The sequence below is a fragment of the Leptidea sinapis genome, chromosome 2, assembly GCF_905404315.1.
Source record: "Leptidea sinapis chromosome 2, ilLepSina1.1, whole genome shotgun sequence".
NCBI lineage: Eukaryota > Metazoa > Arthropoda > Insecta > Lepidoptera > Pieridae > Leptidea > Leptidea sinapis.
The window spans coordinates 19,101,963-19,127,823 of record NC_066266.1 but is presented as its reverse complement, the minus strand read 5'-3'; the positions used below and the strand labels follow the sequence as shown (position 1 = coordinate 19,127,823).

Below are 25,861 nucleotides of genomic sequence, written 5' to 3'. Positions count from 1 at the left end.
CTAAGGCTCTTAATGGCTGGACCGATTTTGACGGACTTTTATTGGCAGGTAGCTGATGTAATAAGGAATAACTTAGGCTTTAGGTTTATTTTAGAAAAATAAAGTAATGTTGCAATGTCCAAGAAACGGTTTAAATATAAAAATAATTAGTATGTCAGAACAACGTTTGCCTGGTCAGCTAGTTAAAAAATATAAATGTGTCGTGTTCTGTATTAGATTATGTTTTTACATATACCAACAATGCAAATAAAGAAACATTTCACAGGTAAATATTGATTCTTAAATACAACTCTCGTGATATTTATTTTCAAAACATTTGCACTACAATACTAAGGGTATGTTATGATATGAACTGTGAGTACTGCACAGTGCTTTCACTGTATATGACGTCATAAATCGCCGCCATATTCTACTGTGAGCACTGACGTTTTCCAGGTAAGGTACTCGCAGTACACGTGATCAGTCAAAACCACTCGAGTGCCTAACTTTTACGCCTAATATTTTTAATTTGACAATACTCCAACAGCATTTTTTTTAATGGACTAGAAAACTTTAACACACTCATTTGAATGCTGCGTCAAAAAATGCGGCTGACAGTATACGGGATTGCGTTCCGTTTTAAATAGTAACCAGTATAACTGGCTATAAAAGAACGGCTTCAGAGTATACTAAATTGACGTGACACTGTACAGTGGTCGCAGTGCATAGCGGAACATACCCTAAGTTTATGATTGAGACACTCGTTTGATAATAAAAGAGTTAAAACACTTAAATTTTTATGCTTTTATTTTAGTTACAAAAATAATATATATTACATATCATTATATCAATTCATACATTCAAATACATAATTATCATTGTATAATAATTCATCTTTAACCCTTTTTCGCAGTATTGACAATATCATTTTTTTTATGGAAAAGGACAAACAAACGCACGGGTCACCTGGTGTTAAGTGATCACCGCCGGCCACATTATCTTGCCCCACCAGAGGAATCACAGGAACGGTGCCGGAGGATCATATAATTTATCTTGATCTTTCATTCGACAGCTTTAACTTTGGGTTGCCAGATGGTATCCAAAAATCCAAAATTTTGTCCTCTTGTCCTCCCTTACGTACCTGCTGTAGGTAAATTCTCCTGCTCGCGAAATTTTTTAGGGTAGGGTTTTCACTGTTTAATACTCAAAAAGAGGTATAGACTAACGAGAATCCCAATATTCAGTCAATCTCCGGTTGTGGCTTACTTGAGATAAAAAAACGTAACTATCGTTGACTTTTCTGTCCCAATAAAATATCGACGGTAACTCACCCTATCCGTACACGCTGTCTGTCAATGGGACGACGTATAGCTTACCAGCGCTAGAAATTTATATGGAAATTGCAATTCACGTGTCTCAATATAAGGCGATAAGAAAGACTTATTGGGTATATTGGGACAGCTTCAGATAATTGACAGATAATTACTGACAGTTGAAGGTAGTAATTTATCTCTATCTGTAGATAATATATTGGGAACGGCGGTAAGTGCAGTCAGTTAAATCTTAAATTCTTAGATGATACAAGTTCAAAAACATGACTTGTTAAAATTCACATAATTATTTCTTGAAAACTCAAGAACTTCTTGTAAAAATTGGCAGCTCAGCTTAATATCATTAAAATAACGCGAAAAAAAAATTTTAGTTGTGAATTCTCTCTCCTTTTTTACAAACAATCCTCATTTTTCGACCAATCTTTTATCAAATTATAATCTGGCAACCCTGCCTATACACTCATTTTATATTCACTCATTGAATATAAAATAAAACATCTTTACATATAAAGCTCTTTACAGAGCAACGGTTATAGTAATTATTGTTTACATAAACAACTTATTACATATTATGATTGTATGAAAAACTAGATGAATCAGTAATACATTATAACGGTTTATGTCTTAACACGAAACTAACAAACATATTAAATAACAATTACCAAGAATAGAGAAAATAATTTTCTTATTAAATACTTGAGGGCTGACACACACGATGTTTATGTTCAGAATTCTACATTAAAATTAACAGATATCGTTATAAGACTTTCTTTGTGTAGATTTTTGTTTATGGAATAGGAGGACAAACGAGCGTACAGGTCACAAGAGCGTTGCCGGCCTTTAAGGAAGGTGTACGCGCTTTTTTTGATGGTACCCATGTCGTATCGTCCCGGAAACACCACACAAGGAACGTCATTCCACAGGTTTGTAGTACGAGGAAGAAAGCTCCTTGAAAATCACACTGTGGAAGACCGCCACACATCCAGATGGTGGGGATGATATCCTAACTTGTGGCGTGTCGTGCGAAGGTGGAATTCGGCGGCAGGAATCAGGTTAAACAGCTCTTCGGAACACTCCCCGTGATAATTGCGGTAGAAGACACACAATGAAGCGACGTCTCTACGCAACGCCTAATGATCCAGCCGTTCACAGAGCACTGGGTCTCCGACAATTCGAGCAGCTCTGCGTTGCACGCGCTCTAATGGATATAGCTGAGCATTTTGCCCCTCAGTTATAAAATTATATTATAAATTATAAGATTCTTGTAACAGACTTAGTATTTAAAAAAAATAACATTTTGCACAAAGAGAACTAATCAACTTGATTTTTTTTACGCTGAGCTTCATTAAAGCTTGCTCCGTCGTGTGTGTGAGCCCTTATACATATGTTCATATCACAGAAATGGAATGTAAAGGCACAGAATTATTACTACCATAGTTTGTTAGCCGAGAGTCGATAAATACTTATCACAACAAATCTCGGAGCAGCGATCGTCGTACGTCGCTTTTCGTCAAATGCATAGGAGTTCAGGTGTACAGGGGACACAGGTGTTGTCAAGCGCAGGGTGTTATATTGTATGATCTTATACTAAACAACTCTACGCAAACAATGTGTATATAAAAAATTCATAATATAAATAAAGTTACATTTAAATACTTAAAATAAGTAACTCCAGTTGCACCTTACAATTCACATTTAGACGCGAGAATTTCGTACCTACTTACTTTGGCTAATTGTGTATCTAAGTGTAATATTTACGTTAGTTTTGTAAATCTCATTTAATTTAATCGTACGTGTCACTTTTTGGTGCGATGGATTCGTAACACATTGGTTAGTCAGTTTTCGTATACGATCTACACGTGCGCACTTATTGAATAACTTTTCTTAAAGAATACGAATATGTTAGAATATTATACAGGACAGTTTTACCTTACATCTATAATTAAGATTTTAACAGTGATATTTTGGCAACAATTACAGAATCTTTCAAATATAATAAACCACAACAATAGCTTTAAAAGCTTACAAACATTTTTATCTACCTACATTATTTATGGATTTAGACGACTGTCTAGTTTGTTCTTTATAAGGAAATCACATTTTTTTTTATGATTATAATTGACTGGAACATAATGGCCCTTGATGTTAGCGATATCATCTTTACATAAGGGCGCTTGACAGCACAGTACCGCAGCCGCAATACAGTTACAAAAGGCGTTGCCAACTCTCTCTCAAAACGCCGCGACGTTGCCCCACTGTCAGTATTACACTAGTATATTTCCTTGCCAAGTTCTATCGAATAATCGAACTAGCACGCACTTTTATTAAATTTCACTATTCAATGTTAATTAGACTCACAAACACCCTCAAGAATTGTCTGAAGCAAATCCTACGCGTCTATTGGGCAGTTTTCGTTCAGTTGTGTTTTGACCGCGCTTTGAATACAACGCCACGCAAAACTGTCCAAATAATAGCATCTAAAAATTTAAAAAGGATGGAGTGTCATATTTCCGGTAAATGCCACTTTAAATTAGCAAAATGATGTAACTTTTTAATCGTTTTACTTTTTTAAACAAAATACATCCATACAATCAATGAGCGTATACAATAGACTGAACTTTACTGCCACGAAATAAGGTGTTAATTTGAATGAGTGTTTTAACTTTAAGTTAAAAGTAAATATGTAGATCTACACCACGCCTCTTAGACATTTTGGCGACCTTTTAATAGGCGATTGTGAGTATTGTTGTTTAAAGTATGACAATGTATTAGTTTAACGTTTAAATCGCATGCGATATTTGTAGACGCATACAACTATTTTTATGTAAATTCAACATTGTGACGAGGGATTGTGGCTAACACTATCGGCTGTGTAGTAACGTCCCACCTACATAGTTACGAGAGGAGGCGTGCCAGTACCGTTTACACTTGCCCTAACAATGCCAAGCGACCTATTACTATCAACGCTATAACGTAGCTCACCGTGATATGATTTAAGGATAGAATATCGTATATGTCGCGGACATAAACAGTACAAAGGCATCTCTTTTTAGTGCCAGTATGGCCAACAAGACGAGATAAAAAATGTAAACAAAAATTCAGGGATTCAAAACATTTTCATCTATACGTTTGACTATTGAAAAGAATTGATATATTTCAAAGATTGTCTAGAGCTTCCAGGCTGTAATTCCATATTTAAAATCAACAACTACTCACAATAACAGTAATGGATTAATAATAACAAAAACACTAAGTAATAAATAAAATAATTCAAACAGGAATAAATATTTTCACAAAATGGCGGACCAAATGTTGATAACTGCGGTACTGACTGCTTTCTTGTACCACGAAACATGCAACGAAAGCTGCCCTCGACCAACTGACGACATTACTGCGTACTAGTATAGAGACATCGATAATAATCATTCGCTATATCAATGTAACTCAGTAACGGTCCGTTTGTTTACATTCTTTATCTCGTCTCGTTGGCCGTTGTATAGTCTATTATGTGTAACTGTTACAATCATAATTTTAACACGAGGAACAAACATAAACTTGTTATGCCCACTACTCGGCTAAGTCGAGTGAGTAAGTCTTTTGTGGGGCGGTATATTCTTTTATAACAAGATCCCAGAAAATGTTGAAAACAAAAGTATTACGATATTCAAAAGAATTGTTAAAAAAAGGTGTGATAAAGGTTACTATAACATAAATTACTTTCTTAATGATTCCACAGATTGGGAATGGAGCGACCGCCCTCAGGCTATTAAATAATAAGTTTAACTGTACAATATTACTTTGACTAACTTTTTGATGAAAAAAAAAGCCTGCTGAGTTTGTTGCGCCCATTCTTCTCAGGTCTGAGACATTCTCTTTGTAATGGGTCGTAGTTTTTGACTTTCAATAAGTGATCACATCCTATTTTGAATAAAAATATTTGAATTTGAATATGAGTCTTCTACCACAGATGTCATTCCCGCATACACTTCCTCTTCTCCAATACAATAATACTCTTCAAAGCGTTCGCTATTGTGTACCTCATCTCATGGAATTTGCTTAGACTCAATCTATACACATAACTGGCGCCATCTGTCAGTTGCAACTGCAATATAACCTGTGTATCTCTGTACATTATCTCTTTAACACTTTCAGCGGATGCCATTTCATTTCTGATGTTATTTTGACTGAAAGATAAAAAAACAAAAAATCAAATAACAAAATATTATTATTACAATAACATCAAACAAAAACTTATTCTAATACTATATTATTAATAGTGATTTTCATTATTATAACACAAGAAATAAGGGATTGCTTGTAACTAATTCTAGTAGGCTTCATAAGATACATAATAGCTTTAAGGGTAAATGTCTTCATGTTCACTTCTATAATAAAGTCACTGTTCAGGCATTATCTATAAATAAATTTAAATGTTTTATAAAAAAATGACTCTGTCGTAAATCCTATTACTCCACTGCTGAATATCTAAATGATCGGACAGCTTGGGATCAGATTGTGACTATTTTATAGCGATAGAAATGACTGTACAATATTGTTTATTTTTATTGAAAAGAGTGCAAAAAAAAGAATGCTGTGAGAGTTTCTTGCGCCGCTTCTTCCCTCTCAGAGCGCCATTTGTTTCCGAAGCGGTAGTAGTATCTAGTAATTATTAGAAATGACATCAAAAAGAATTCTAAAGGAATCAATTTTGAGAAAATAAATGCCTTTTATGCCTTTTCATGCGTTTATTACTAGAGTTGTAAATTTATAATAAGGTTAATAAATTATTGTTACATTTGTTGTAATATGTACTTTAATGATGACTAAGCTAAACAGTTTTTGTCTTAACCATACACTCCAGTGCAAGTGTTTCTATGGACAGCTATATCATTTTAACTTCATTGTGTGTCTTCTACCGCATTTATCACGGGGCACTCCGAAGACGTGTTTCACCTGATTCCTGCCGCCGAATTCCACCTTCGCACGACACGCCACAAGTTAGGATATCATAACCACCATCTGGATGTGTGGCGGTCCTCCACAGTGCGGTTTCAAGTAGCTTTCTTCCACGTACTACAAAACTGTGGAATGAGCTTCCTTGTGCGGTGTTTCCGGGACGATACGACATGGGTACCTTCAAAAAAAAGCGCGTACACCTTCCTCAAGGGCCGGAAACGCTCCTGTGATTCCTCTGCTGTTGCAAGAGAATGTGGGCTGTGGTGATCACTTAACACCAGGTGACCCGTACGCTCATTTCCTCCTATTCCATGAAGAAAAACTAGCTATTGATATAACTGCAACTTAGATAACATGTACGTCTAGATAAACTGTGATAGCGAAGGCACGCACACTAAAACAATGTGACTGACGTATCGCGAGTGTAAGCTGCACACTAAAGTAACAAACATGACCTGTTATTATGCGTTGCCTAACAGCAAGACTATATCTAGGCGTGGGTTTAAATTATCTTAGCTTCGTTTCATATAAGTCTTGTTTGCAAATTGTAAAAATTGTTAAATAACAGAAAAACAACCGACTTCAAAAACACTATTCCAAAACAATAGATAATGTAATATGCACTAAAAAGTATAAAAATAATTGAGTATTTTTATACAATCTAATTTTAGTTACAATTATTGTTATTTTTGGAATCGGTGTCCACTCGCCTATTTATGTAGTTACAAACCTACCTTGGCTGACACCGACTCCAAAAATAACAATAATCGTCACTAGAAATAGATAAATTAATTAGATTGTATGAATACACGCAATTATTTCTAATATAATAATAAAATTTTAATACGAGGTACTTCAACAGAACACAAATTAATACACATTTACAAATATAAACATAACATAATTTACAATTCTAATATGTAGGTATATATCTACCTATAAGAGATATGACTTGACTTATAACATAGACGACCTGTATAGCTGAGTGGTTAGCGATCCTACCTACAAAGCTAGAGGTCCCGGGTTCGAATCCCGGTAGGTGCAAGCATTTATATGATGAATATGAATGTTTGTTTCCGAGTCATGGATGTTTAAATGTATTTATGTATGTTTATATGAATTTATGTACGTTTAAGTAAGTATATTGTATTAAATATATCATTGTCTTGTAACCCATAACACAGGCAACATATGCTTAACTTGGGGCAAGATAATTTGTGTAAAAAGTGTGTCAATATTATATTATATATAACAATTTACAGTAAATGTTTTATAACTAAGTACAAATGAATGTTAATGTGAATGTATACCTTAAAGAAACATCAATTTTCCATTGCACTCCAGATATGCCCGGTTTAATCCTTAAATGTTTCGGTATATTCTCGTATAGGTCATCTCTGCAAAACAGTCCAACCAATTCATTCACACATTCGGGTGGAAATCTGTAACAAATGCATTTAAAATTTTGAGCTTTTCTTTTTTTATGGAAGAGAAAGACATACAAACGTGTCACCACAGCAGCCCACATTATCTTGCAACACCAGAGGAATCATAGGAGCGTTGCCAGACTTTTTGGATGTCGTGTCGTTATGGAAACACCGCACAAGAAAGCTCGTTCCACAGCTTGGTTGTACGTGGAAGAAAGTTGCTTGAAAACCGCACTGTGAAGCACCGCCACACATCCAGTATATGTAAACCAGTGGGAGGCTCCTTTGCACAGGATGCCGGCTAGATTATGGGTACCACAACGGCGCCTATTTCTGACGTGAAGCAGTAATGGCTTTTAGCGTTTATTAAATTAAAAACATTAAATAGAACAAGTGAAACTTTCAAACAAAATAAATATTTAAATAAATGTAGGTACTATCAGTTAACAGTACTGTACAGACGACGTACATTGACCTCTGGGGGCCTACTCCTAAAATCGATATTCGATAAATCGTGGCATTAGTCGTGTCGAATCCTACTCTTAGTTACATCGTATTCAATGTCGAAATGATGATTGAACGAACGAAACATTATTCGATATTATCTGTCCTAACCCTACTCTTAGTTGAAAATGTCAGAGACGAATATTCGAATTTCACAAATAATCAAACGTCACTTTTACGATAATCTCAACGACACCTTCTAGGCTGTCGATGCTATTATCGTTTCAAGTTGTATAGATATATTTGCCATACAATATACATACTTAATAAATATTATTGAAATAATTATATGTGATTTACTATTCAACAGGATTTTTTTACTACTAAGTCATTTAAGTCATTTTGTTGATCGTTTATGCGTAGAAATAATGCAAATGGCCGGCTGAGAATTAGGAAGTCGACGAGAAGGGTTGAGTTACTTTTTTTTACATTTTATTATCCGCAAGTTTTGTATTATTTATTCAATTTTAAATGGTCATATCATATTCATTACATATTTTTTTAACATTTACATTATGTGCAAATAATACCAAATTGGTGGTGCAGAGTCGTCTGACATGGTCCTTAGCGCCTAAACTATGTTTGGACTTTTGACACTTAACAGCGACATAGCACAGATAATGTTCAGGTTTGTTCATCACACTAACATCGTAAAAAATCAAAATATTAGTCTATGGTAACGATAAACGGAAATAAGGAATTCGAACATTTGTTAGAGTAGGATAGTTGCGATATATTCGGAGTATTATCGTATCGTTCCGAATGTATCGTTGTCGATTTTGCGAGTAGACCACCTGGATCGTCGACTTCCCCTTTGATTTGTTTGATTATTTGCGACTAAATAAAAATTCACTATGTTCATTCTTACGAACACTTTTTTATTTCGGTTATAACTGAACTAAACTTTAAATTAAATTTTGTGCATCTTGTTTTATCTAAAAAAAAACTCACCCGTATACGTAAACGTGAAAGAAAAAATAAATGTCAAATTCACCGTAAAAAGAAATAAGTTACAATTTACAAACTTAAAAACAATCTACACATGTACACACATACAGCAGTAGTAAGTGTCCATTTCAGCTTGACTCCTTCGAAAGGCAAACACAGCACAGAAGACTCGCCATATAGAGCAAGAGCCCGTGGACCCCAGACCTATGTTATTTTATAAAAGCTGAAAGTTTGTCAGTGCATGCTCCCACCACAGGTAACAGATTATTAGATAGATGGACCATTATGGAGTTTGGGTTACAGTGGCTTTGGCAGGTAAACAGTACTAAAGTTATGTAAAATACCGATCTGAATACATCAAAAAATTAAGTGCGATTTTTCGGTATTACCTTCAGAATATTATTAAGAATCACGTTATTCATTGCCAGACATTCTTAATATTCATGAAATTATAATTTTACTTAAGTCATAGTATAAAAGCTGATTTTTATATATAATACTTGGGTAATAAGTTGATGTTTCTTCATTAGACACTTTTGATAGTTCCAACCCCTTGCCAAACGTGGCTTTTGCAGGTAAACTGTACTAAAGGTGTGTAAAATACCGATGTATTTACATCAAAAAATAAAGTGCGATTTTTGGGTATTACCTTTAGAATATTATTAAAATCACGTCATTCATTGCCATACACTTAATATCGTGTCGTACACCCTTAGTGTTCATGAAAGATAATTTTAAATTTAAAAGACTACAAGGGTTTTTTGATGTGGCATGACTCTCATTCTGGCGTCCTATGACGACAGTACGATCGGGCCAGACTCGTTCGGATTAAGCTCCTCACTCGCACAAAAACGAGCGTGAATAATATGGGTATGTGTGTTCGTTGGGCAAGATAATATCTGCTGTCAACGTTTCGGCAATTTCGAGGGTAGGGTGTACTCTCTGGCTGCGAGTAGATTTTTAGGACCGCGTCAGGTCATCTGGAAGGTGTCATCACGGTAATACTTCAAGCTGACCTATATTCTAGCGCTCTCCAAAAGCGCAGGAACACCACATACTGCCTGTATTGCTGTCATCTCTTGTCCGACGCACCCTAGTATCAGCTAGAACCAATTGCGTGCAACGCACAGCTGCTCGAATGGTCGAGGATCTAGTGCTTTGTGAACGGCTAGATCACTTGGCGTTGCTGGGAGTTTTCCGAACACCTGCTTGCCCTGATTCCTGCCGCCGAATTCCACTTTCGCACGACTCGCCACAAATTAAGATATCATCTCCACCATCAGGATGTCAGTAGTTACCTTACAGTGCCTTATTCAAAGAACTTTCTTCCTTGACATGGATATCTTTAAAATCAGCCTGTACACCTTTCTAAAAGCCCGGCAATACTCCTGTGATTCTTTTGGTCTTGTAAGAGAACGTGGGCAGCAGTGATCAATTAACATCGGGTGTACCATACTCTCATTTTTTCGTTTAAAAATTAGATTGTTTTGTATTACATAACATGTAAGACATTAAAAAACGTTATTGTTTACTTCTCCTTTGTTTTAAATTATAATCTGTTAACTACTTAAACAAAAATAAATAATTTAAATACTAAGAGCGTAGTGTTTTAAGGTGTTTTTTTTTTTACGATATTTGTAGAAACACTGTGCGCTTAGTATTTAAGGCTAAGTAGGTTTTTGAATCGGATATTATTTCCTTTAAAAGAAGCTATGTATCGATAGATTGTGCCTTACCCTATGCCCGTTCGCGTTCTTTCGCTTTAGGACGGTCCGACGCGTTTGAAGTCACCGCGAGAAGCGAAGAAGATACACGGCAACATCGCTTCTGTTCTGTCAGACAAACTGTCTTTGAAATTGAATCGCGCGGGATGGCAACATCGCATTTTGATGACCCAGTAACCTGATTGTACAACGTAGGTCGCTCGTCGTCGTTCGCTCAAAATTAAGTCTACATTTTGACCTAATTAGTACACCGATTTCGTTCATGTTTTGTATATCGTCAGCAAATGTTTGAATGGTTTAGTTTATTTTATGTAGTCGTAGTATTTATTTACAATACTACGACTACATAAAATTAAAACAATCATTACATGGAAGCGTACCAAGAATACTGGCAGCATTACCTCGTTGGATAGCAAGGCTGATCCGATGACCGAAATAGCTGCCAGCGCTTGGGTTTCCAGTAGCCTTATTAAGGCGCGAAGATAGTATTATGAACATTCTCCGCGCCTCTGGCCTCCACGGGCCAAGTGTCTCGACACCAAACGGCACAAAGATGTATGACTCACTGAGTCATATATACTGTATATATATATAATCTGAATCTCGGAAACGGCTCAAACAATTATCATAAAATTTAGTATACAGGGGGCGATAAATCGATCTAGCTAGGTTTCAATGAAAAATTATGTACTTTTAAAAATAATGAGAAACAGCTTCAATAACATTAGAATACAAAGTTAATTTCGCCACTACATAAAAGACTGTAATAGATCAGATAGGCAATTGGGTGATCCGAAAAGCAGAAGACCCTGGTTCTAAACCAGTTCAAGTTTTGTACACAGTTAAGATTCCGAGCAAGGCACTGTCATCCGGATATTATTAGTTAATTGGCGCGAACACATTGAATTATAGGCAACATGGTATGGACAATTCAGGTCCTATACTTACTTAAGCCCATCTAAGAACAGTCTCATATCATCTTCACTCCATGCCACCTTGGTAGCTGACCTGAGCCTTGAAACATGTCGAACTACTGCTCTCACAGCAGCAAACTTATCTATATTCATCAAACTTGATGTTCTACTGTCTGGTTTGCCTTCTAACTCTTTAAGGGACACTGAAATTTAAGATTCTAAACTAAATATACCTTTTTTATACAAGAGGGGCTAACGGTCAAGAGACTCATAGTGTTGGGAAACCGCCTACAGACAAAACCAGGAATCAAGAGATGTGTTGCGGGCTTTTAAATTGGGAGTATGCACTATGCTTGAAGGTCCCTGATTCATATTGATACAGGAAAACTGCAGCCAGCTGTCCCAGTAATTGATTCCATAAAGTTGCTGTACAAGGCAAGAATTTCCTGGCAAATAGCTTAGTTTCAATACCAGACTTATTAAAATGTTTTACTACCTAATTTGTGTTTATATTGCCAACCAGCAGGTGAGCAAACAATCTCGCCAAAAATACACAAGTGCTCAGCATGTAGGATAATAAAATACAATCACATCAAACATACACAAGTACTCAGCATGTAGGGATATAAGATACAATCACTCCATCATACACAACTGCTTAGCGTATAAGGTAATAAATAAAGTCACATCAAATATACACAAGTGCTCAGCAAGTAGGGTAATAAGATACAATCACATTAAACATACAAAAGTGCTCAGCATGTAGGGTAATAAGATACAATCACATCAAACATACAAAAGTGCTCAGCATGTAGGGTAATAAGATACAATCACATTAAACATACAAAAGTGCTCAGCATGTAGGATAATAAAATACAATCACATCCAACATACACAAGTGCTCAGCATGTAGGATAAAAAAATACAATCACATCAAACATACACAAGTGCTCAGCATGTAGGATAAAAAAATACAATCACATCAAACATACACAAGTGCTCAGCATGTAGGGTAATTAGATACAATCACATCAAACATACACAAGTGCTTAGCGTATAAGGTACTAAAATAAAGTCACATCAAACATACACAAGTGCTCAGCAAGTAGGGTAATAAGATACAATCACATTAAACATACAAAAGTGCTCAGCATGTAGGGTAATAAGATACAATCACATCAAACATACAAAAGTGCTCATCATGTAGGGTAATAAGATACAATCACATTAAACATACAAAAGTGCTCAGCATGTAGGATAATAAAATACAATCACATCCAACATACACAAGTGCTCAGCATGTAGATAAAAAAATACAATCACATCAAACATACACAAGTGCTCAGCATGTAGGGTAATTAGATACAATCACATCAAACATACACAAGTGCTCAGTGTGTAGGGAAATAAGATACAATCCCTCCATCATACACAACTGCTTAGCGTATAAGGTACTAAAATAAAGTCACATCAAACATACACAAGTGCTCAGCATGTAGGATAATAAAATACAATCACATCAAACATACACAAGTGCTCAGCGTGTAGGGTAATAAGATACAATCACATCAAACATACACAAGTGCTCAGCATGTAGGGTAATAAGATACAATCAAATTAAAAATACAAAAGTGCTCAGCATGTAGGGTAATAAGATACAATCACATCAAACATACAAAAGTGCTCAGCATGTAGGGTAATAAGATACAATCACATTAAACATACAAAAGTGCTCAGCATGTAGGATAATAAAATACAATCACATCCAACATACACAAGTGCTCAGCATGTAGGTAAAAAAAAATACAATCACATCAAACATACACAAGTGCTCAGCATGTAGGGTAATTAGATACAATCACATCAAACATACACAAGTGCTCAGTGTGTAGGGAAATAAGATACAATCACTCCATCATACACAACTGCTTAGCGTATAAGGTACTAAAATAAAGTCACATCAAACATACACAAGTGCTCAGCAAGTAGGGTAATAAGATACAATCACATTAAACATACAAAAGTGCTCAGCATGTAGGGTAATAAGATACAATCACATCAAACATACAAAAGTGCTCAGCATGTAGGGTAATAAGATACAATCACATCAAACATACAAAAGTGCTCAGCATGTAGGGTAATAAGATACAATCACATTAAACATACAAAAGTGCTCAGCATGTAGGGTAATAAGATACAATCACATTAAACATACAAAAGTGCTCAGCATGTAGGGTAATAAGATACAATCACATCAAACATACACAAGTGCTCAGCATGTAGGATAATAAAATACAATCACATCAAACATACACAAGTGCTCAGCAAGTAGGGTAATAAGATACAATCACATCAAACATACAAAAGTGCTCAGCATGTAGGGTAATAAGATACAATCACATTAAACATACAAAAGTGCTCAGCATGTAGGGTAATAAGATACAATCACATTAAACATACAAAAGTGCTCAGCATGTAGGATAATAAAATACAATCACATCAAACATACACAAGTGCTCAGCATGTAGGATAATAAAATACAATCACATCAAACATACACAAGTGCTCAGCGTGTAGGGTAATAAGATACAATCACATCAAACATACACAAGTGCTCAGCATGTAGGATAATAAAATACAATCACATCAAACATACACAAGTGCTCAGCATGTAGGATAATAAAATACAATCACATTAAACATACACAAGTGCTCAGTATGTATAGCAATAAAATTGTTGCTGCAAATTCCACCTTTGCACAACACCCCACAGATTAGGATATCATCCCCAGCATCTGGATGTGTGGTGGTCCTCCAGAGTGCGGGTTTCAAGGAGCTTTCTTTCACACACTACAAAGCTGTGGAATGAGCTTCCTTGTGTGGTGTTTCCGGGAAGATATAACATGGGTACCTTAAAAAAAAGTGTGTACACCTTCCTTAAAGGCCAGCAAAACTGCTGTGATTCCTCTGGTGTTGCAAGAGAATGTGGGCGGCCGTGATCACTTAACACCAGGTGACCCATATGCTTGTTTGTCCTCCTTTTGTTAAATTTTAATTATAAGCAGAGGTATTTAAGAATTAATTTATACACATAACCCACTCTTAATAATTCAGTTAAGCAAATAGTAGGCTTCATCCTGCTCACTCAAAAGGCACATGAGAGCATTGTGGAACTCTACCTAGCATAAAGTGGTCAAGGGAAAAGATGGTCTAACCCAGCGTTTTCCATTTGCCATATCGCAACCTGCTACAAAACCATCACAATAAAATACTTGTTTTAAAAATAAAGCTATAAGATAAAACTTACGCCCCTTTTTCGCAAACTTGGATTCTTCAGTGTAAAAGGTGCAACAGCTCCATAGGTACATCGCGACAAAATTTTGTGAATAAATAGGCGAAATCAAACCATGTATTGTGTGTACTAATAAAACATATTTATTAATAGTAAATAAATATGTATTATTTAACCTAAAAGAACCAGCTTGGGTTTAAAAGTATTAAGTTGGTCACGAAGGGGCAGTCTGACGATTACCGGGCCATTGGAGAACAAAGTTAGGGAAACACTGGTCTAACCAACATGCTGGTGAATGGACCTACATATTAAGTTGACTCGATTATTCTGATAGTGACCCCTGCTTTTGTTGTAAAATTAGACTAACATATACATATTTAAAGTTGAAAACATAATAATGTGTAATTATTCTATGATTAACTTACATAATACAAACGGTTTTATTTCCTTCATCTGTAATTCTGGTGCAACATATGATACCGTAGTCCATTGCAATTGATTTTCTATTAATAATTCTAGCTGCTGTGACATATTATGCACAACTAGGTACACTCACCTCACTTTATTGTGAGAATCTGAGAAATATCAAAGAATTAAGAACTAAAGTAGTTAAATAGTTAAGTAACAAAACAACAAAATACGAAGATAACCTTCAAACTTGAAACTTCAAAGCGTAGACTGATTAGTCTTTTTGTTTGTTTGTCACCTAACGTCATATTTAGTCTGTCACCTATCAAATTTCTTTGTTTGTTTGTTTTATTTATTTAGAGCATTGGTAACAAGACCATCAGCTCAAACCAAAATATAAAATATATTGAAGAATAATTAAATCATTTTTCAATATACTCGTTATTTTCAAAAATCTACATTAGGTTAATAAGCCACAAAATCTTGATGTAGGTTAGACCAGTATAAATTGAGTTCAATTGAATTGTCTGTGAGATTTTCTTGGAAAATAGAAATATATGAAGCATTATAATATAAGACAGCAAGTTTTTTCAGCGCTACTAACACTACAACTTCCGGTACGTGGTTGTCATTCAAGGACTCTTCTGCCCGCCGGCCATCTGTCCGTCGAAATATGTGCCCTGCCTACTTTAGTTTCGCAAACGTCATGGCAACAGTGAATAGTTTGCAGTTATATGCAAAATAATTTCATTACATTACATGTTAATATATTCTCCCATTCCAACTTTAAATTTAAATTGTACTAGAAATTTCTTTTAACTATTTTTATCCTGCTTACACAATTTCCATCCTTTTTCTGTTCGATTTGAAACTGATTAGAAATTTCCATTTACTTTACAAAACCCAAAAAATTCCATACACTAGTATTGACATATAAAATTTCATAAAAAAAATATATTTCATCCAGTAACCAGCTCGGCGAAGGTCGTTTTATATCGGGATCCTACACTAAATTTACAAACAAAAACAATTACATAAAGTCAAGTAGTTGTAAGTTTCCATTTCAGCTTGATTCCTTCGAAAGGCAAACACTACAATAATCTACCACAACAAGTTGAAACAAGGATGAGCAAGAACGTTGTAATCGTAATGATTGAAACTCTTAACCTTAGCAGTAGATAGATACATAACATTATATATATATTATAGGTAGACTCCCTATGTCACACAGCAGTTTTTTGATGAATGTGGTGTTATAATTTATCGTAAATACAAACTAAATAATATAAATAGAAATGTGTCGACTTTCCCGACTTTTGTGCACATTGGAATCAATTAGCAACACTGGGACGACGATAGCGACACCCTCCCGTGCCACTAAATAAATTAAAAAAAAAAAAAAAACATAGCGACACCCATCAGTTCACAAATAAGTTGGTGATACTGTAAGCGTCATTTCTTCAACAACTGACAGGCGTCAATGTGAAATTATCATTTCATGTGAATTTTTTTATTCTAATCTTTTGTGCGTTGCTCGTGGGTTGCGCTTGGGAAGTTGGGATTGAGTTTCTTTATTTCTATATTTTGATTCTTTACTAACTTAGTAAAAACCGTACACATCGTTTGTTCATTACGATATTTTCTCTTATATACTTTTAGTATTTTATCTGAAATATTGTCTTGAAATTGATAAAATGTCTTCAGTTCAGGCACCGAAACAATGGCCGGCGCGTCCTGGTATACAACACCAAAACAGCCAAAATAATGGTATAAATTCAAGCTTAACGCTCAATCGTTCAATTAACTTGTATCCGTTGACGAATTACACATTTGGTACCAAAGATCCATTGTTTGAAAAAGATGCGTCGGTGCCGGCAAGATTTCAAAGAATGCGTGATGACTTTTCCAAAATCGGCATGAGGAGGTTAGTAATTGATATATCAAGTTATCAAATATTCTCAGCCCGTGCTTCTTTTTTCTCACATCTTTTCTTTCACCGTACTTTTTTTAATGTGGAAGTTAAATAATCTTTTTCGTCACACATCATTATTTGTAAGCAATATAGCGAAAAAGACCACTGCAGGCTCCAGTGTTTTATGATAACAAACCAATTGTTACAGAGAACTGCTTGATTTGTCAGTATTCAGTATGTTTGTGCAGTAGTTTTGCAGTACTGTCTTTGTTCGTCTGTTCCATATCCATTTATAAATGTTTCTTGCCTAGTGACCATTCTCTTCAGACAGTCCATGGATTCAACATGCGGGTGCTGAGTATATTATAAAAATCGATGCCAACATTTGCTTTCACTGCTCACATTTGAAGGCAAGTGCTAATGCCCCATAAACACTACCATCTATTGTGGGGAGAGTTCCGAGCACTTAATTCACCTATTTTCAAATCAAATCATCTTTATTTGCAAGATAAGGTTATAATAAGATGTGGTTGGCTTATAATTAACAGGTGCTCTTATCCTAACCCATAAGGCATGCAAACTTATAGTGGAATACATAGTCAGTTCTCATTTTAATTTCTGTAACAATTATAATATACTGTACTATACTAAAACAGATATATATCCCAAGCAAACTAAGATTAACATTAAGCATACAATAGTTACAATTTCATAGGCTTATTTATTTTAATTTATAATATAATGTCATTAGCTACACAATGATATTGAGTATAGTCGAAGTTAATTTTTATTATTTACTATTTTATTGTCGAGAAAATCTTTTAATGAGTAGTATGCTTTTTTTATTAAGTAAGATTTGAGTGACTTTTTAAAGTAGAATATATTTTCGTGCTTATTAGTCAGGTAACTTATTGCAAATTGTTGGTCCCATGCAAAAGATGCTGTTTCGATACAACTCTGTTCTGGACTTCAAAGGTCGTAATTTGTTGTAGTTTCATTTGAAATTAGCGTTTCATATTTATTGATATTATTCTTTACCATAACTGCTACTTCATAAATATATATTGATGGCATGCTAAGAATATTTAATTTAATAAAGTGAGGTTTACATGATTCGGTTGCTTTTAGTTAGTTTATGATATCAAATTGCAACAACTAAGTACCAAATATATTCATTGTTACAATAGTGTTTTCAGGAAGTTTCTTCCACACGCTGCTGTTTTATGGGCTGATGATTTATTTTTTACTATGCCTTTGCAAACTCTAAAGTTAAAAATACTTTATTGGCATCTCATCAACATCAGTCACTAAAAAAAAACTTAAATACATGCAGATTTGACTTAAGTAAACACATAGATATTTTGAAAACAATGCAATCTAGTTAAATAAGACCATGTTGAACCATAAAATTTATATAAAACAACAACTATAATACTGTTTAATTCCATAATGTAATATACACAATCATTAATATTGTAATAAGCCTACAACATGAGTCTGTGTTTAATAAATGGTTTAAATTTATTTATTGATAATTTTGTTAAGATTTTGGGTAATTTATTGTAAAATTTAATACCATTGCACACCCATTGTTTATTTTACAAAGCCTAGTAGGGGGCACTATAAGTTTGTAGTTATTTGTTGGGCTTAAATTATGGTTGTCGTAATTTGTAACTTTAATCTATAAATTATAATATTTATGCACATGCAGGAGATTGTTATAAACATCCCTCTGAGGGAAAAGTTCAAAGAAATTCACATTATATCCATGTATGGCCAATATGTTTATGACAATCTCCTGTATGTGCATAAACATTATAATTTATAGAGTTCTCCCGGGCTCATTATGCACTTACAGCCCTTTTTTGAAGTATGAAGATATTATTTACTTCCGTTGCACTGCCCCATAGTATAATGCCATACAACATAACACTATCCTTTGTGCCTTCAAGTTTAAGCTCATAAATATTGTTGACCAGAATATACAAGGTATCTCAAGTAAGGAATTAGAAATTGAACTGGTTTTGAGCTGCTGTAATATAGATATATTATGTATTACAGAACACTGGTGTAAGAGTCATCAGCTCCAGTTTAGTTTTAGAGGACATAAAGTAGTCAGTTCTTTTTGTAGAAGTATAAGTTATAATTTTTAAGTAATCAGCCTTACATTTTGAAACAGTCAGTTATTGTTTTCAGATCAGTAGAGGGTGTCCTACTTGTTCACGAGCATGGACTACCTCATGTGCTCTTACTTCAGTTGGGGACAGCATTCTTTAAACTACCGGGTGGGGAATTGAACCAAGGGGAAGTAAGTGATACAGCAGTCATCATATAATTTCATATGCCTATTTATACTTGTTTTTGTGTCATAGATATCAATGTGTTTGTTATAAAAAATTTAAATGTTTATAGCAATACTAGCTGTATGTATGTATTTTTTAATGCAGACACATAATCAAACAAATTAAAAAAAAATGTCAAAAAAATTTCGTGTGAACCACCCTTAACATGTAGGGGGATGAAAAATAAATGTTGTCCGATTCTCAGACCTACCCAATTTGCACTCAAAATTTCATGAAAATCGGTCAAGCCGTTTCGGAGGAGTTCAATGTTTAACACCATGACACGAGAATTTTATATATTAGATGTAACATCGAATACAGTTGCCCGTTAGTCCAATCTGGTGCACATTTCATCTCCACGGAATGACAGCCGTCTTGAAAGATATTTTGTGCGTTACATTTACCTTAAGTAAGGTCTATACTTATACTGTGTTATTAGTAATCATAAAGTATATAATTCAACATTTAAAATTTTTTGTCTTTATTTTTCTCTGTCGATTCTATTCTATTCTTCCTACTATGGCTCCTGTGGAAGGTATACCACAAGTTTGCCAATGTCACGTTAAGGTAGACCACCAAGCTTAGAGTATTCTTTTACTAATTTTAATGGTAGTGATCGGTGCTTAAGATTGAAACAAGTTTTATTTTCTTTTACCTGAAACACATATACATGCTGTTAGGACTATAAAGGACATACACAAATATAATTACTTAAATTATTTGATATAAGTACTTAGTGCTATTTACAACTTAATATTATTTATTTTAATATATTTACACAAAACATATACAAAAGGAGTGAAAACTAGGGAGAGGAGACTTTAACTTTTAGAACAATGATATCCTACAAATGGTGATTCTGGTAAAATAATACTAAAAGGTACATTTTTGTAGATAATTTTAAGATCTCAAACTACTCTAAGTTACAGTAAAGGCCGATAACTAACTAATAAATAGTTTCTTGTTACTGCTATTCACTTCTTGTTCAATGCCAGCTGGAGAATTACTTAGAAGAAGGGCTTTTATGATGTACATCAGCACTCTATCCCCAACTATCCAATGTTCATATAACCTCTAACACATTTACAAATGTTAATTGTTATTTCAGGATGAAATAGAGGGGCTCAAGAGGCTGTTGACAGAGACCTTGGGCAGACAGGACGGTGTTAAACAGGATTGGTTGATAGAAGATACTATAGGTGAGTTAATAGCGGTGGTTCATCTGGGGGCTAGAACTTCCATCAGTCAATGTTACTTAGAATATTTGAACGTAATTCCAGAAAAACGTTCCAAACCACAATCATGTCGAAATTGAGTTAAAAACGCAAAACCGGTCATGTGATTCATATTAACGGGCTGACAAAAAATGACAGCCCTACTGTCACTCTTTAAATGACATCATGACTTAGTAGCCCAACCCACATGTATGGATTACACTAACATTAATTAAACCTTAAACACGAATTCCTTAAAATGTGATGTTTGTGGCTAGGAACGTTTTTCAGGAACTATGTCCATTTATGTGTCTAGATAGACTGTGGCAGCTATGAAAAACGTCGACTAAATTGAGGTTGACAGTTAACCTCTATTTTGAGCAATGCACAAAGTGACATACAAATTGCGAGTGTGATATGTAGCTTGTCACACACTAAAGTAATAAACCTGGCTTGTTTTCATTAGATGTCTAGCATATGACATGAGAGAATATGCATAAATAACAAAATGTCTGAATATCATATAGTCTTGCCATAAATACTGAAACAAAGATAAAAATAATTTTCTATAGCAAATAACGTATTATTATTTTATATAAAACAATTTAAATATTAAAAGCTTATTCGAAGTGGTCTCCATTGGCTGCAATACAGTCCTTTAAATGAGACCAGTTATCAATAGAAGCACACACTCTTTCTATGGGAAAATTCTTCACTGCCAATCGTATGGATTGTTTTAGGGACTCCAAATTATCACAGCGTTTAGAGAAAGCCGTAATCTCTGGAACTGACCATAAATCATAATTCAACAGATTAAGATTGGGACTAGACGAAGGCCAGTCTCCAGCTCTGATGTAGTCTGAAACGTTTGTTTCCAACCAAGCCTTCGTAGACCGAGCTTTATGACCTAGCGTCCAGTCTTGCTGGAAGGACCATTCATGGTTATTGAACATGGTGTTGTTAAGGGGATTCACTACCTTCACTAGAATGGTATCTTGATACACTTGTGCCAATGTTTTGATAACTATTTCACAAAAGTATGGCTCAGTCACTCCTTCATAGCTAATACCTCACCAAACCATCACTGTAGTCAGATAGTGCCCATGTCCCACTCTATCGACTAATTGTGAAGCTGCCTTAGAGTTTTGAACAGACTAAATACGGTCATTTTGTTTGTTAAGATGTTACTCAATTGTAAAACTTTTCTCATCCATAAACAATTTCTGTGATCTATCTCCGTTTGCTTACCACTTCAGTAGTTGTTTCGACTTCACCACCTTATTCTTTTTTAAATTATCAGTTTAGAAATGACCAGTATGACCTCTTATGGGCTGCAAGTCCTAAGTCATCTTTTAGAATTACGCAACATGGTTTTAGGTGCTATCTTCATCTCCCGAGATAAATTACTGCTTTAACAACATTTTTCTTACGATTACTATGTGGACGGCCAGATCTTTTTCTGTCACAAAAGGTCTGATTACCTATTAATACTGCAAAAACTTGCGTTTGGCTCCATACCTACTTTGTGTAATGCAATCACAGTGATTCGGTTCTCTTTATCACCCCACTACATTTTAATATCACAAAATATTTTACAAATATCAATTAATGTATTATTTTGTTTATTTTTGATTGTAACACCTGAGCTAAACGTTCGAGTGACGCATCGTCATAAAATCTTGTATACTTTGTTCAACTCTCTGGTTGTGGCTTCATCTATCGTGCATATCTTATCAGTATACAAGATTTAATGACGATATGTCACTCGAACGGTCAGCTCAGTTGGTTAGAGCACTGGCACGGACCACCAGAGGTCGTGGGTTCGAGTCCCGCATCGTTCATAAAATTTTGTTTGTGTATTAATCCTAGTAGTGGGGGTTTTCACTTTAAAAACATTACAAATTGTAACAGTATCTATGGCCAGACTAAGTATTTGTATAGACTACATAGTTTCATGAGATGCAGGCATAGTATTTTTTCTGCTTTAAAATGTCTATGTTGTGGGCATATAGAAAACATAATACATAATAGCTTTAAGGGTAAATGTATACACTTCTATAATAAAGTCCCAGCCACTGTTCAGGCATTATCTATAAATAAATTTAAATGTTTTACAAAAAAATGGCTCTGTCGTAAATCCTATTACTCCACTGCTGAATATCTAAATGATCGGACAGTCTGGGACTAGATTGTGATTATTTTATAGCATTTTTTATATATATATATATATATATAAATGACTGTACAATATTGTATATTTTTATTAAAAAGAGCGCAAAAAAAGAATACTGGGAGAGTTTCTTGCGCCGCTTCTTCTCTCTCAGAGCGCCATTTGTTTCTGAAGCGGTAGTAGTATCTAGTAGTTATTAGAAATGAAATCAAAAATAATTCTAAAGGAATCAATTTTGAGAAAATAAATGCCTTTATGCCTTAAATACTTATTTTCAGGTAACTGGTGGCGACCAAACTTCGAACCCCCGCAATACCCATACATTCCACCCCACATCACAAAACCCAAAGAGCATAAACGACTCTTCTTAGTACAACTGCAAGATAGAGCACTGTTTGCTGTGCCTAAGAACTATAAGTTAGTGGCTGCGCCTCTGTTTGAGTTGTATGATAATGCGCAGGGCTATGGACCTATTATATCATCGCTCTCGCAAAGTCTATGTCGGTTTAATTTCATTTATATGTAAGATAAGATTTGTATTGAGATTATAATAACCAGAGTGCTGGCAAGGAGGTTCAATAACACTCCACATCAAACCTTTAATATACCTACAGTCAGCTTATCAATATTACCAAATGGGTGACCTTTGATCTAGAGCTAGGAGGAGAAACCTCGATGAAACTCAGAATTTGGACCGGTATGAGGCCACACTCACACATTCCTTTTATATTAACGTCAGTATCATAATGGGTAAGAACCATTGAGTCTCCACATTGCTTTATAAGGTTGGGAACAACTGTTATAATTCTAAATAGTTTATTTTTAAGAGATAACCCTCACTTTTGGGTTTACCTATACAAATTAAATTTCTAACCAAAATTTATGGACGAAGCGGCCTTTTGGGGTACCGTCCGAGCATTCTTACCAACTGAGCCAACCGTCCGAGTGACGCAATGACGGTAAATCTGTGTATATCTTGTTAAATGAGGTAAATATTGAAGTCCCTATCACTTAGAAATAACAAACTTTTAAGATTTGAAAGAGCGACATCTCAAGTCAATTTCCTAATATGTAATTGGGTTAACAGGTTATCAACTATAAAGTAAATCATGTAGATGAAGCCACAACGTGAGAGTTGAACAAAGCATACATGATTTTATGACGATACGTCACTCGAACGGTTAGCTCAGTTGGTTAGATTTACGATCCATGTGTCACTTGGATGATATTCCAGCCTTTAATATTCAATTGGCTAATCGACCTTGATATTTCAATCACATTCCTGCTTTTGGCATTGTATGAATAGATCTACGGATCATTTGTTGATATCTTTGACTAATGTGCAGATAAGCGTATTCTAGAATAAATGGATTTGGAATAACGATTGTCATCAGCTACATATGAAATAACTGAAGGAACCAACGTGCTTGTTAAGTGTTAATTTATTTATTAAAATATACTTAATTTTTTTTATCAAGAAACTGCAGACGGTCTCTTGAGAAGCTTTATTCTTCTTGACAGCACTCTTGTTAATATGACTTCAATAGTTTGTAATTCAATAAAACTACCATGGTGTATAATTAAACCCAAATTGTTCATTTATTTGCAGCTTATTACATTGTAATTTTGATGGTGAGTTTTTTAAATATGAATAGTTTCTATTTACCGCGTTAAAAACCTTAATCAAATAAAGTTTATACAAAAGTACGAAGTCGGAATCTATATTTGCAGGCCACTAGGCTAAAGATGAAAAATAGCAGAGAAAAATATATCTTTTTCAATTGCATTTCTAAATAACACATTTTTTTCTGGCCTTGGATATATTGGTATAAATTCTAATCCTTAGCTGTAATTTTGAGACATGCATTATTTGACAGAATTATTTGTCATATAATATTTGGAAGAGGTACCAAAAAATGAGGTTTAATGTGAGTAAATTTAGACAACTAAATGAACATTACTTTAAAACTAATATTTTTTAAGCAACTGCTTATATTTCAGCATTTTGGGTTTTATTTTTATAAAAATAAAAGCTGCCAACCAAAGCTCGTGGGACGTATAGTCAAATTTGAGGACATTTAAAACTGCAAAGATTTGTAACTAGAAAATCGAAAGCAAATCCAAGTAGAAAGTACATACATATGTACATACATATACACATTCAAAAAGGTTTTTACTAAACTTGCGATTCCTTACAAGAAAAACTTCGTCACGTCTTAAACAAAATAAAATAAAAATAAAATTCGGTCAGTCATTATAAGTTTAGTAAAAATCCATGTGCCGTAATTAGGTTTGCCAGTTTTTATACTGGCGACCCTGATTACGTCACTATAGCGCATTAACGCATATGACCGGATGCGTGAGCGAGCCCGCTATATCGGCAATACCGCTCCCACGTGTGTTGGAGGTTTTTATAATTTGTGTGTGGCGTTGATTCAAACGCAAAATGTATGTATTTTTAAGTTTACATGAAAATAGTGGAACGAAACCGATTGTTTTATTTATTGTACCTCAAGAAAGAAGACTGTTATTAGTGTTAAGCTAGTCTTAATAAGCGGGTATGACTTGCTCATATGAACATGTGATAGTAGTTATTAACGGCGTGATGTGGAATTGAAAATACCACTTTTCATGTTTCGAATTTGGTATTATGAAATTGTTTTTATGAGTATATTTTGAGAGTATTTTTAACTTTATGTCTACGGATATTCTACGGTCAACTGATATAAAGTCTAAAATG

At 34.6% G+C, this 25,861-nt stretch overlaps 2 protein-coding genes across 2 annotated transcripts; one reads left to right on the top strand and one right to left on the bottom strand.

Annotated features, from left to right (window-relative positions):
* Positions 1–768: 768 nt before the first annotated feature.
* On the bottom strand, positions 769–15,725 carry LOC126977951 (uncharacterized). Its single transcript, XM_050826661.1, has 4 exons — positions 15,501–15,725; positions 11,818–11,986; positions 7,577–7,708; positions 769–5,494 (listed from the first exon to the last, which is right to left on the bottom strand). Exons 1-4 carry the CDS (start codon positions 15,604–15,606, stop codon positions 5,281–5,283), a joined length of 621 nt encoding a protein of 206 aa, XP_050682618.1. The 5' UTR covers positions 15,607–15,725; the 3' UTR covers positions 769–5,280.
* A 1,230-nt stretch (positions 15,726–16,955) lies between these two features.
* LOC126975377 (cleavage and polyadenylation specificity factor subunit 5) lies at positions 16,956–25,609 on the top strand. Its single transcript, XM_050823248.1, has 4 exons — positions 16,956–17,407; positions 19,592–19,703; positions 20,846–20,936; positions 23,400–25,609. The coding sequence occupies exons 1-4, from the start codon at positions 17,178–17,180 to the stop codon at positions 23,645–23,647; spliced, it is 681 nt and encodes a 226-aa protein (XP_050679205.1). The 5' UTR covers positions 16,956–17,177; the 3' UTR covers positions 23,648–25,609.
* Positions 25,610–25,861: the final 252 nt, after the last annotated feature.

Coding starts and splice junctions, on each gene's coding strand:
- LOC126977951 (XM_050826661.1), bottom strand. CDS start 15,606: ATGTCACAGCAGCTAGAATTATTAATAGAAAATCAATTGCAATGGACT. Junction 11,987..15,500: donor AATAAAACCGTTTGTATTAT/GTAAGTTAATCA, acceptor CTTAAATTTCAG/TGTCCCTTAAAGAGTTAGAA. Junction 5,495..7,576: donor AAAATTGATGTTTCTTTAAG/GTATACATTCAC, acceptor TTTATCTTTCAG/TCAAAATAACATCAGAAATG.
- LOC126975377 (XM_050823248.1), top strand. CDS start 17,178: ATGTCTTCAGTTCAGGCACCGAAACAATGGCCGGCGCGTCCTGGTATA. Junction 17,408..19,591: donor TCCAAAATCGGCATGAGGAG/GTTAGTAATTGA, acceptor TATTGTTTTCAG/ATCAGTAGAGGGTGTCCTAC. Junction 20,937..23,399: donor GTTGATAGAAGATACTATAG/GTGAGTTAATAG, acceptor ACTTATTTTCAG/GTAACTGGTGGCGACCAAAC.